The 13,092-nt window shown below is 54.7% G+C and overlaps 1 protein-coding gene across 1 annotated transcript in view; it reads right to left on the bottom strand.

The window, feature by feature from the left end:
- The window catches only part of SMAD6 (SMAD family member 6), an 82,609-nt gene extending 72,945 nt beyond the window's left edge, over positions 1-9,664 (bottom strand). The window contains exons 1-2 of the mRNA XM_012451376.3: positions 7,775-9,664; positions 126-182 (exon numbers count right to left, since the gene is read on the bottom strand). Coding sequence (XP_012306799.1) covers positions 126-182; positions 7,775-8,585 — 868 coding nt within the window. The 5' untranslated portion in view covers positions 8,586-9,664. The remainder of the gene's footprint in view (positions 1-125; positions 183-7,774) is intronic.
- Positions 9,665-13,092: the final 3,428 nt, after the last annotated feature.

Genomic DNA, 13,092 nt, shown 5'->3' with positions numbered 1-13,092 from the left:
CCCTCCAGCCCGGAAGCTGGACAGACCCTAGGCTGAAGGGGAGCCAGTGAGGGACACACCTCTGCAAGGGGAGGAAGGAGGTGAGGGACACACCTCTGCAAGGGGAGGAAGGAAGGCACACTTACCCAGTGGCTTGTACTCGTCGCGAGGAGACAGCCGAGAATAGGGAGGTGGCGGAGATTCTGGAAGACAGGAGACAGCATGTCACTGCCAGGGTGGGGGAACTCATACCTCAGGTTCTACATGCTTTTAATTATTGGTTTCCTCCAATAATAAACTCAGCCTCCAGGAAGTCCTCCCTCCCCGCTTTGTCCCACCTCCTCTGCTGCCCAAATCCCCTCAACAGTTAAAGCCACAGGCTTGGGGTGCAGACGGATATGGGCTCAATCCCAGCTCTGCCAGCTTTGGCTGTGTGACCTCAAGCAAGTTACTTCGCCTCTCTGAGCCTGTTTCCTCAGCTCTAAAATGAGGATAATAATCATCTAGACCTCCCAGGTTTGCTGGGATAATGTACATAAAATGCTTAGTGCAGCTCTTGGCACTGTTGAAAAACACCTCCATAAACAGTAACTGTTATTACTTTAACAAGAGAAACGTGAGTGCAGGAGAAGTCAGAGCCAGGACTGCCAGATAAAATACCGAATGCTCAGTTACATTTGAATTTTGGATCAACATGGCATCATTTTGTAGTATGACTGTGCCCCTTTCAATACTGGGGGCGTACGTATACTAAAATATGGTGTGTTGTTTATCGGACACTCAAATTTAACTGGGCATCCTGCATTTTATTTGCTAAATTTGGCAAGCCAAGTCAGAGCCAAGTGTGAGTGCAAAGACTCAGACACAGAAACTCATGTCCAAACAAGCTGCATTAGAGCTGGCATTCCTAGGTGCAGGGGAGGACAGCGGAAAGGGTTAGGACCCAAAAGGCCAAACCCAGCTATGTCAACAGGAGGCCTTAAGCCAGTCACTTCCAGCTCCTGGCCTCAGTCTCCCCTTTTGCAAAGGACAGGGGTGAAACACAAGCTCTCTACAGCTTGGACACTACGATTCCTTATTGTCTATGATATTTTTCTTTGGGTTTCCTTTCATTTGCCTAAAATACTCCTCCTTAAAAACATATACTTTGCCTTCAGAAGAATTCCTTAGCTTCTTGCTTTACGGGAAGTAACAATTTGCTAAACTAAGTAACAATTTGCATGAATGAAATGACCCTTCATTTTCTGTAAATGAAACTAAACACAATCAAATCGCAAACTAAAACAAACTCTCAGTGGTAATAAACTGGTAATAACTATTATTAGGCGGGTATCAGTAATGACACAAGGGGTAATAAGTGTTTTTCGCAATTGTAATAGGGCACAATTAGTTGTAGGAGCATTTGTTTTGCTCCATACACCCAGTGAGGCTTCTCCTCTTCCCCACCCTGGCTTTTCCAGCTCCTAGTTACTTCCAACAAAGTGAAGGCTCTGAGGTTTAGAAACAGAGACTTTCTGTGGACAGATGTTAGGGAGAAGGAAACACGAATCACAGAGCAGCCTCTAAAAGAGCCGTGAACGTTTCCTCGGTGCCTACCTTGTATCCCACTCCATGCCAATCACTTTCCATTTTATTTATTGTATTTTATTGTTTTAGACCTCAGGTACAGAGTAGTTAATCATGCTCATCAGGCACCTATTTTTATATCAACCTTTCTTAAAAAAAACAAAAAATAAATGAGATGGCATTATTATCCCCATTTTAGAGATGAGAAAACTGGTTTGCGCATGTCCCCTGAGCCAGTCATGGTGGAGCTGGGATGCCAGTCCAGGCCTGACTCTGCTCTGCCACCTGCTGAGATGAATCAAGAGATGCCCTGTCTTACACCCCTTCATCCCCACTGGGTCTGGGACACCACCTGCTCACAACGTGCTCACTAAATATGGACAAAGACAACTGGGATGAGGATAACGGTAAAGGTGAATGCACCTGTGGACAAAGACGTGCAGGAGGAGGACCTAGGGGGCCCTCAGGCCTAGAGGCCAGCCTTGAGTGAAGAGCAGCCTCTCAGAACAAGACGCAGGGTATAGGAAGGGCTGGAGTTCCACGATAAAAGAGAATTGAGGCCAGTGCTCCCACCGTACAGAGGAGGAGACTGCAGCCCGGCGAGCGGAAGTGACTCCCTCAGGAGTCAGGTACTGAGCCAGAACCAAAGCCAGGTCTCTGACCTCCATGCCCTTTCCGCAATCCCCATGAGCTTATCAGAAAGCCTGCAATTCCTTAGGGTTACTTGTGCAAAAATCTGATTGGCTAAGGCCCAGGCCACACATGGCATGGAGCTCTGGACATCCACCCCCCAGATTTGTCCCCAAAGGTGAAACTTGACAACAATGGGCAGTAGTGGCTGGAGTCAAGCCTCTGTAACCAATGCCAGCATCTCTTCCAGGGGCTGCTTAACTGGAGCTCAAAAGGTGAAAGGCAGGAAGGGCTCATGAACTCCCACCTGGAAGAGCTACCTGGGCCTTGAGTTGTGACACTCACTACCCACGGCCATAGCTGAGTTGGGAGTTCCAATGTTGTGAGATAGAAAGAAAATCCATGAACCTGAACCATGAGACATGCCAGCTAATGGAGCACTGCAAAGCTTTCAGGAGGGACCTCACTAGGCTCCCACTATTGGCTCTGGCAAAATGGTTCACACACAACTGTTTAGCAACTGCAGAGACTGAAAGCTAATAATGAGATTCCATGATTCGAAAAAAGTATGAAGGCTTTAGACTCCACCCCACAACACAAGGATTTAGAGTGTCAGAGACAGAAGGGGCCTTGGGGTTCACCCAACTCAACTCCTTCGTTTTACTGATAGGAAAACTAAGGTCCCACTTGGTGAAGGACCTGCCCAAAAGGCCACACATGAAGGTAGCTGCAGGTGTAATGGGGGTATAGGAGAGACCAGCTGGAGACCAGTATCAGATAACCCTTTCCAAAAATTGAGATATAATTCACATACCCTAAGATTCATCCTTTTAAAATATACCATTCGGTGGTTTTTAGTATATTCACAGTGTTGTGCAACCATCAACCACAATCTAAACACATTTTTTTCATCACAAAAAGAAACACCATCCTCATTAGAAGTCACTTCCTAGACCCCAACCCCAAAACCCTGGGCAACCACTAACCTACTTTCATCTCTATGGGTTTGCCCATTTCTGGATATTTCATTTAAACGGAATCATACAATATATGGCCTTTGTGGCTGGCTGCTTCTTTCATGTGGCGCAAAGTCATCATGGTTCATCCATGTGTAGCATGTTTCGGTACTGTCCATCATTCTTTTTCATGGCATGTCCATTCTTTGGATGTACCATATTCCGTTTACCCATTCATCAGCTAATGGACATTTGGGTTGCTTCCTCTCTTTGGCTGTTACAAATAATGTGCTATGAACACTACTGGGTAAGAATCAGCTGCCACTCCCACAAGGCTGCGCCTCATGGACCTGGACTGACGGAGCCCCAGGACGTTACCTCAGGTGGACAAGGTGGGCACTCAGGTGGGACACATGGTGGGTGAGACCAAAGGTCAGAAGAGAAACTGAGCTGCCACCAAGCCCTCTGTCCACTCCCCTTTTAGAAGTTGTCTTAGTACTTTTAGAAGTTGTGTTGATTTTAAAATAACCAATATGCTCTAAATTTTAACAGGAGACCTTTTAGAGCACCACTTCTTTCACCTGGCAAAGAGAAAACGAAAAGAGAGGGAGACAGAAAGACATCAGAAACTCCAACTCCCTTGGACACCCAGCCTGAGGCATCCACTTTAGGAATCTCCTCCAACTTCCTTCAGAAGCAGGAGCAGTCAGCCAGGGGCCAGTGCGCCAGAAGGTTCAGCTCAGCCCAGGCAGCCTCTGGTTAGACCCCGGGGGGTACTTAGCCTTTTGGGATCTAGACCTAAATTCTAAAGCCAGAAAAGAGTTCACAGCCTCTCCCAGTGCCTGGCAAAGTTTCAGTTTGGGACATTTACCTTCCACCCCCATCTTTGCAGCTCAGCATCTTGCTTAGGAAAAGATCCACATGCCTCCCGAGTTGCCAAGTTTCCCCCCTCCCAAAGAGGGGCTGTGGGTGGGGAGGGGGCCTCCTGAGTGCCCCTCCTTCCTGCCCCCAGAACCTGAAGACTCAACCCTAAGCCCCATGATGGGAGACGCAGAAAAGGAGCTCCTGGCACTTTAAGGCCGGCTGAGCCTAATTGCCCAGATTCCCCTGGCAGCCAGATAAACAGCGCAGCCGGCTGGCGCCAGCAAGAGGCAAACTGCACATTATCACCCCTTCCTCACCTCCAGGAGGAGCTAGGAGGAGCAGACAAGCAGGGCTAGGGGCCGCTGAGCTGGGCAGGGCGGGGGCTTGGAAGCCCAACTTGAAATTGATCTCATTTCAAAGGGATAATGCCAGGCCAAATAAAAGGAAAACTTTCTAGCCCATTCTAATTCCTATAGTCCTGGCCTGGGAACCCTGTGTTTTCCTAGGCGGCCTCCTCCAGTCGTTTAGAAGTTCTCTCTCTCGCTCTGTCTCTCTTCCCCGGGCGCAATTTGGATAATAGTAATTTACAGAATATAATTACAGAAAAAAAAGTGGGGAAGCAAAGAGCAGGAGATTTATTCCGAAGTTAATGGATACTTTCAGGAGAAAGGAGCTCTATAAACACAGGTTAGAGCTGTGATTAAAGTATTTCTCCACATTTCCGTCCACATAGGCACCCACCGAGCTCAGCGAACTGGCTTTTCCTGGGACAGAAAGACACCCAAGGGGGAGGCAGAGCTGGGCCTGACTCCCACGGGCTGAGAGGTCAGGAGGCCCCCAGCCCATGCCCAGCAGAGGCAGGTCCCCTGCTGAGGACCCCAGTTTCTGAGACCAGCCTGGAGCAGAGCAGGGGAGGGGAAGGAGGCCTCTGTGGCCTGGCATCTGCACATCGGCCCTCAGGGATTCCCTCCAACCCCTTACTTTAGAGATGGGAAAAGAAGCCCAAAGGGGAAATTTGCCCCAAGGCTCCAAAGCAAGTTGACCCGGGTGGGCTCTGAACAGCAGGTGTCCACACTGCCAATGAGGGGTCTCCTGTCACTGGGGCTCCCTGCGGTGGCCGGTGGAGGTGAGGGGGAGGGGTATGACTGCTGCCAGGTGGGAGTCCCCCTTTGCCAGTGTTCCAGCGTACTTTGCTCGATAGCTGTGTGTGCGCGCCTGCCTGCCCGGTGCCCCGGCCCTCTCTCCAGAGCCCTGGAAGGAGCAGTCGCCTTATCAGGACGCGCACGGCTGAGCCCCAGCTATGCGCCCGCCCAGTTACGGGAGCCAGGCTGGCGGCCAGGCGGCGGGGGCGGGGTGGGCAGCCCAGGGCTCCCCCAGCTCTCAGGCCAACAGCAAAAGGGTCAACCCGGCACATACTGGAAACTCTTCCCTGGTCATCGGTCCTCCCAGCTGTCCCCAGGGTGGCTGAATGGGGGCCCCAGAGGCTAGCAGCTAGCAAAGAAGCAGGGGAGGAGACTCGGGGTGCTGCAGTCCCCCCGCAACAGCGCCTCCTTCTGGGAGAAAGAGAAGAATCAAGTCCTAAGGCTTAGTTCAGATTTAGATGAGGAGAACTTTCCCAGAGCCACCCCCACTGACCACAACAGTGGCTGACAGGGGAGGTAACTCATCCAAAGTCAAGCTGCAGGTTACTAGCTGGGCAGAGCCTAGGACTAGGTCCATAGTTAAGAACCACTCTACTCCAGCTTGCCAGGTATCCCTTGACCTGTACCTGTCCAAGACCACCAAATGCAAACCAACACCCACGCCAACTCCTAGTCCAAGGAGTAGTAGCAGGAGTGGTCCTGTCCATTGTCTCCAACTTTTTCACTCCTCCCCTCCCTGCCCACCCACCTGAGTGTGCCTGGCACCTTGACTCTGAGCTGGCAGGCTCCCTTCTCCTCTGACCCATCCTCCAAGGCCCTGCTCCAGGTTGGAGCTGCAGAGCTCCTGCAGGTGATCCTATTACATACACACCCATAGCCTTCTGGTAGTTCAGACCCACAGACCTGGCCCTGCACACTTCCCTTCTTCCCCCATCTCTTCCCCATAAATCCCCCATCTCTTCCCCATAAATCCCCCATGGGATTATGTTTCTTGAGGGCACAGATCCTACTCATATTTCCACTCTGCCAGCCACAGCACCCAGCACAGTGCCTGGCCCAGAGTAGTTGCTCAATGAACATTTGTTGACACACTGAAGTGGCGAGAGAGAAAAACACCTGCCAGGGGCTTCTACAAGAGTGGAATGGGCCCACTTAAAAAAAGAAAAAGATGACCAGGAACAAGACAGCCAACCACAAATAGGGTCTCCTTTCCCAGAGGCAGGGAGGAAGCAGAGTTCGAAGAGGAGAGAAAGCCACTTTCAGGGAAGCTGTCGGGAAGGGGAAAAGAGTCCATAGAAAGCCTGGCATGAGCCACAGGTCAGAGACTGCTCATAGCTCCTGAACTGGGCCTGGAGTGACCAGGAGGGGAGTAGGGTGCCTGATCAACACGGCTCCTCCATCAATGCCCTCTATTCAGGAAGCATCACTGAGGAAAAACCTCCTTTCCTCTCCAGAAACTACTCCACATGCAAACAAGGCACCTGGGACAAATGCACGATCCCAGGCCCACCTTCCCCTTCCAAAGTGAGAGTCGGGAGACCTACAATCTGACCTTCTATGTGCTCCCAACCTGGGTGCTGACTCTCTCCAGGGAAGCCAGAATGGAGGGACCCAGAGCCCTCCAGGACTCAATAGCCTGTGACTCCCTGACAGTCCCACCCCTGCAAAACCCCAGTGCCACCTAATGGATTCCCATATATCCCTCAGAGGCTAGCTACAAGCTAACATGTGTGTTCCCCGCAGGGCAGAGTTCAGAGCAAGGTAAATGCAAGCTCCTGGCCTGCTGGGGCTACCGCCTGTCTGGACCTGAGCACCAGGGCCTGGCCAGGTGAGCAACGCTGAGGGTGGGGTGTGTGCAGGGAATCTCAAGAGGAGAACAAAGAAGGAGGACAGTGCTCAGAGGTCATCAAGTATCTGGCTTCTTCATCTACTCATGGATGCCTGCAAGACCCTCAACGCTATACAAAAGCTGAACATACGAGAAGGAGAATGGAAGATCCTGGCACTTGACACCCAAGGGATGTGGGGAATAATAGCATGTGGGAAATAAAGAGAGTGCTCTTTACTCCAGAGGCTACCCTGCAAAGCTTTGTCCAAAGTATACAAAGGCATTAGTGAGATATTTGATGAACACTTGATTGTAGCTATGATTTGTGTACACCCAATTTCACAACTTACAGCTACTTGGACATAGAAAAGCATAATATGGGTATGGGGACATGCCTACAAATGCTAGAAGCCTGGGCACAGTCTGGGGCAGATTCTGGAATAGGGGTAGGAGGAGACAGCACCTACTTCTTTGACCTCTCGTTGGCCTGCCCTCTGCTTTCCCTGCCTGTGAAGTTGGAGTCTACATCATGTCCCTGAAACTGCACAGAGAAAACTACGACGTGCACCCTTTTAAGTTTACTGGAGCCTCGAGATAAAGTTGCCACTTCATGTGTGTGCTGCGACACCCACTCCCCTGGGCCGGGCTGAGACGCCTCCCCTGGGGGCTCCCACGCTCCAAGGACACCCGGGGGAGCACCCGCAGCTGCGCCGACCCGCAGTGTCACAGTTAGAGAGAAGGGCAAGGAAGGGGACAGGGAGGAGGAGCCGGAGACTCGCCCCCCTCCCCGGCCGGCGCATCGTGCTCACCTGGCCCGCAGAGCCGGCTGAAGTGGTAGGGGTTGCAGCACACAGTAGGGCCGTCGGCGGCGGCGGCGAAGCTGTGGCAGCCGCACAGGGGTTTCAGCTCCACGGCGTGCTGCAGGTCGGGCCAGCGGAAGAGGCGGCCGAGCAGCAGCTGCGGCGGCGCGGGCTGGCCGCCCAGGCGGAGGTCGGCGCGCGGCACCAGCACGCAGCCGCCCAGCACGCCGCCGCGGGACTCCACCGCCTCCAGCAGCGTGTCCAGCGAGCGCTCCTTGAGCCGCTTCAGCAGCGAGTACGTGACCGTTTCGAGTTCCTGCTCCAGCAGCAGCAGCCGTGAGCGCGCTTCGCGACTCCGCCCGCTGCCCGCCGGCTCCAGGGCCGCCCCGGCCAGGGGGTCGCTGGCGTCCCGGGGAGCGCCAGCGGCGTCCCGCTCCGAAAAGAGACAGCAGGTCACCGTCTCGCAGTCACTCTCGGGCAGCCAGCCCGGGCCTCCCGGCTCCGCCACGTCCAGCAGGGAGCTCCCAGCGCCGGCCCCTGGCTCCGACAAGGGCCTGGGGGAGCCCCCTGCGCGCCGGCGCCTCCCCGCGCTCTGGGCGCCTCGCTGTCCCACTGCGTCCCGGGGCCGCCCCGGGTCTACCGGGCGGACTTCGGAGCGGCCGCAGCCTCCGCCCTCTCGTGCCCGCGGGGCCGCCTCAGCTCGGCTGCCCAAGCTCCCATCCTCGTCGCCGCCGCCGCCGCTGCCGCCTTCCTCCCGGTCGGGGACCACACGACTTCGCCAAAGTCGCCGCACCAGCCCCGAGCGTTTGGACCTGAACATACGATATCCTTTGGCGCCAGGGGTGGGGGGGAGGCGGTCTCCAGTTACCAGGGGTCCGTTCCCTCAGCGAGGCGCCGGCTGCGCGGGTCGCAGCCCCACATGAAGCTCCGCCGCGGAGCGCCGTGCAGACCGCGCACAGCCTGTCGTCGAAGGGGCGCCGCAGGGCTGCAACATGAGGGAGCTCGCCGAGGCGGGACGGCCGGGAACACGCGCACGCCGAGCCGCAGTCCGCGCGCGGCCAGCGGCTACATGCACCGCAGCGGCGGGGCTGCTCAACAACTCCAGCCCCCGCGCTTTAGGGGGGCTGCAGGCGGCGCGCCGCCAGAAAGACCCCACATGGGCCGGCGAGCCTTCAAAAGTTGCGCGGCTGGTCCATGAGCACAAAGCGCTCGCGCCGAACTCCCAAATGTGTATGGAAAGCCCTGCCTTTTAAACCCAAGCGCTTAACTATATGGGCTTTTCCTGCAGGATCCGAAAGGCAGGCTTGTTGATACCCCCAGCTCCCTTCTTACGCCCTGCAAAAAGAAAAAAAGAAAAAAAAAAAGGAAATCCCAAACAAAACCTAAATCCCTGGATTTGCATGCACGAAAGGCCAACTCCGTCTCAGGTCCCAGGCGCTAGATGCACTTGGAGCGAGTTTCTCCTGGACGCGGGTGTCAGCACATGAGTGGAAGCTGTAAAAATCCCAAAGAGCTGCTGGGATCCTTAATTTAAAATGCAATCCACCGAGGCAGAGGTCGCAGCCCGCCCCACGCTGCGCTCGGACGCTCGGGGCGCGGAGGCTGCCGAGGTCGCCCCTCCTCCCCCCTCCACAAAAGTGTCTCCCAGTGGCCCCGGGGTCCCAGCGAGGTCTGGCGAGGCAGCGCCCGGCGGCTCTTTCTCTCGGCTCGGCTCCCTCGATCGCTCCCCCGCTCGGCTCTCTCTCTCTTTTTTGTTCTCCTCAAACGCACACTGAGGGCCCCCGGAGGAGCGCCGCGGAGTCATTGGCTGCCTCCCATCATATGCCAGTCTAGACACTTTGGCGGCTCCGCGGCGCTGATTGTTGCGCAAACAAGGTTTCAAGTTTCTTAACTCTTAAAGGAGAACACGTCCCATTGCAGGGCCCGAGGCTCCAAGGGGCCGGCTCCCGGGGCGGGCGGAGCTCGGGCCCCCGCCCCACACACCGCCCCGGCACCCCCGCCCCAGGCCTGACAGCACCCGCGGCCCGCTTTCTGATTTGCGTTGCGCCCCGGGCACGGATGCGAGCGAGCACACACACGCGCGCGGACACACACGCACATACACACAGGGTTACACAAACCACGGGCAAGCGCGCGAGGGCTCGGCGGACGCTCTGAGACTCGGACGCAAACGGGGCGCTTTGCCTATCCCTGGCTTGTGCACAAGCTTACAAACACAGTTTGCACTTTAAAGTCCCAAACCCCCATCTCAGGGCAGGCTAATAAAAATGAGTGTGCTTGTGTGTTTGTGTGTGCCTTCCTGGGCTGAGCCTCTGAGGAGCAGGGGGCGGCTGATATGTTGGGGTAGCGGATCTTCCGTGACTGCACGAAAGGCTTCACGCTCCTTACACAAAGTCGGAGGTCTCTCTGCCGGGCCAAACTGGGTGCTCAGGACGCTTTGCGCACGGTGGCTCCAGGCTCGCCCGGAGTAGGGAGATGGAGAGGGTGGGGTAGAGGCGGGGAGTGTCTACTCGCTGGCTCCTCTCGGTCGCCCCGGCCCTCCCTCGGAGCGAGGCGGGCCGCTGGCCGGCCGGGCCCCCTTCAGACTGGATGCTTCCTCTCCCTTCCCCAGTTTACTCTCCGCACCTCAGAGATGGCTGTGGGTGAGGGATCACGCTTTCCCTGGCGAGGTTTCCACGCAAAAATAGGGGTGGGCTGCGGGAGGGATCGGGGGCGCGGCGGCAGCAGCCTGACGCCTGGCGCGGGAAGGGTTAAGGCCGCTCCTGCCCCTGGAGCCGGCGCGGCGGGGTACCTCCTCGGGCGCGCTCGCTCGTCCGAGGGTGGCAAAAGTTCAAGCTTGTAAAGTCGGGATTGGTCCCGCGCGGAGGGGAAAGAAGGCCTGGGCCCCCCTCCCCCCCCGGGCGCTGCGCCGATTGGCCAGACTGCGGGGCCGGCACCGCCCTCTCCCCCCGCGTGCGGCGGCCCCACCCACGGCGCGGCGCCCCGCCCCTTTCCGGGCAGGAGCCTGGCCGCGCGCTGAATGAAAGAAATTCCGCTACTCTCATTGGCCGGGGGCTAGGCGCCATTCCCCGGCCTTGGCCTCGGGGCGCTGGCGAGCGGGTCTCCCTCAAGGGTGGCCACGCTTGGGGCTGGCCTGGGGAGTGTGCGGCGGTGCGAGCCCCCGGCCGGGCCCTGAGTCTGTCTGCGCTAGGGGAAGAGTGGTATTTGCAAGGAGGATTCAGAACCATTTGCTGAGCTTTACCTGAAGCCAGGTACTGTTCGCGCTGCGCTCTCTGGAAGTGGCAGTTGTTCCCCGAATGAAAGATCGGACTCAGAAACTTCCTCACACCCATCTCCTACTACTTTGGCCAAATTAAATTAGCCGTCCTAGCCTCACTTTCTTATTTGAAACCGCGGATGAGGATGCCTGCCCTTCGTGCTTCACAGAACCATAAAGTTCCCAGGAGATAGTGCAGGTTAAATGCACAAATCGCAAGCGAACAGTAGGATGATTTTTCACAAGTAAACACACGTGATTTCACCAACACCCAAAAACCAGCGTGACCTGCACCCCAGAAGCCCGTCTTGTGTAAGTCACTTTTCGCTTTGGGGAAATTAATGCATCTTAAAATACAAAGAGAAACTCAATGTATTTTCTTTTATCCATATGTCTGCTCTTTGAGTGTGGATTACACTAATAATAGTTCATGCTTATTGAGTCGTTACTATGAGTAAAGTAATGTTCCAGGATTTAGCTAATTCTCACAACACTTAACATAGATACTATTATTATTAATGTATAAGCACTGAACATAGTTACTATTATTTATCTACACTTACAGATGAGGAAAACTGAGGCACAGGAACGCACTCATGTAACTTGCCAGTAAAACAAGGATGGCATTGACAATGCTAACATGCTAAAACCAGAGGGGCATGAACCAGCACGCCTGCTCATCCTGGCTGGAAGTGGTGTGTAGGTCTGTGTTGCCAGATTACACTCTTCAAGAAGGGATTTCCAAACAGGCCCCACCTGCTGAATCAAACTGTCAGAGGTTGAGGTCCCCAGACTACAACATTTTAGAGATAGGTATGGCTGTTACTACCATTTTATTTTATTTTATTTTATTTTGAGACAGAGTCTTTCTCTGTCCCCCATCTGGAGTGCAGCGGTGTGATCTCGGCTCACTGCAGTCTCCGCCTCCCGGGCTCAAGTGATTCTCGTGCCTCAGCCTCCCAAGTAGCTGCAACTACAGGCTTGCACCACCATGCCTGGCTAATTCTTGTATTTGTAGTAGAGATGGGGTTTCACCATGTTGGCCAGTCTGGTCTCGAACTCCTAACCTGAAGTGATCCACCCGCCTCTGCCTCACAAAGTGCTGGTATTATAGGCGAGAGAGTTACCACCATTTTGTAGATAAGGACGCTGAAGCACAAAGGCTTGCACAAAGTAATTTGCACAAAAGCTTGCACAAAGTAACTTGTAGTTACTGGCAGAGGCCGGATTAAAACCCAGACAGTTTGGCTGAAGAAGGGGTGTGCTTGTGTAATGGGAAGCAAAGGAAATGGGCCGGCAGGAAGAAGGATTACCAGCAGGTAACCTGCAGGACCTCCCCTGAGGGCAGGGACTTGTGTGCTTCCACAGATGCTCAGCACAGAGCCCTAGGGGCTCCCTTCCCCCAGCTTCCACCCCCATGGCTCTCTGAGGTAACATGGCCTCCCAATCTGCAGAGTTCCTGGAGGAGCGCCCTGAGAGATGCCCCAGTAGCCTCAGACCAAGGAGAGACTGCAACAGTGACCTTTCTCAGGAGACCTCCCTTCTTTGCTGGGCAGTAATGGGCAAAATCTGGCATCATCTCTTGCTCACTGGGAGACGTGGCATCGTTCCTGATGTCCTCAAGAATGATGCTGAATGAAGCTCACTGAAACAGAGTCTGATGGGCCTAAATTCAGTACTGACCCGCCTTGGGATTTTCATCTGTGAAGTGGAAATAAGAATCATGCTGGAGGCCGGCCGCAGTGGCTCATGCCTGTAATCCCAGCACTTTGGGAGGCCAAGGTGGGCAGATCACGAGGTCAGGAGATCGAGACCATCCTGGCTAACATGGTGAAACCCCATCTCTACTAAAAATACAAAAAATTAGCCAGTCGTGGTGGCACATGCCTGTAGTCCCAGCTACTCAGGAGACTGAGGCAAGAAAATCGCTTGAACCTGGGAGGCGGAGGTTGCAGTGAGCCGAGATTGTGCCACTGTACTCCAGCCTGGGTGACAAAGCAGGACTCCATCTCAAAAAACAATCATGATGGAGGTGGTTGACAAAATTAAGTGACAAGAGGACCTAGAAGCA

Source organism: Aotus nancymaae, unplaced genomic scaffold (assembly GCF_030222135.1).
Source record: "Aotus nancymaae isolate 86718 unplaced genomic scaffold, 86718_ANA_hifiasm-v0.15.2.pri h1tg000003l, whole genome shotgun sequence".
Classification (NCBI taxonomy): domain Eukaryota; kingdom Metazoa; phylum Chordata; class Mammalia; order Primates; family Aotidae; genus Aotus; species Aotus nancymaae.
This window is presented reverse-complemented; position numbering and strand designations above follow the sequence as displayed.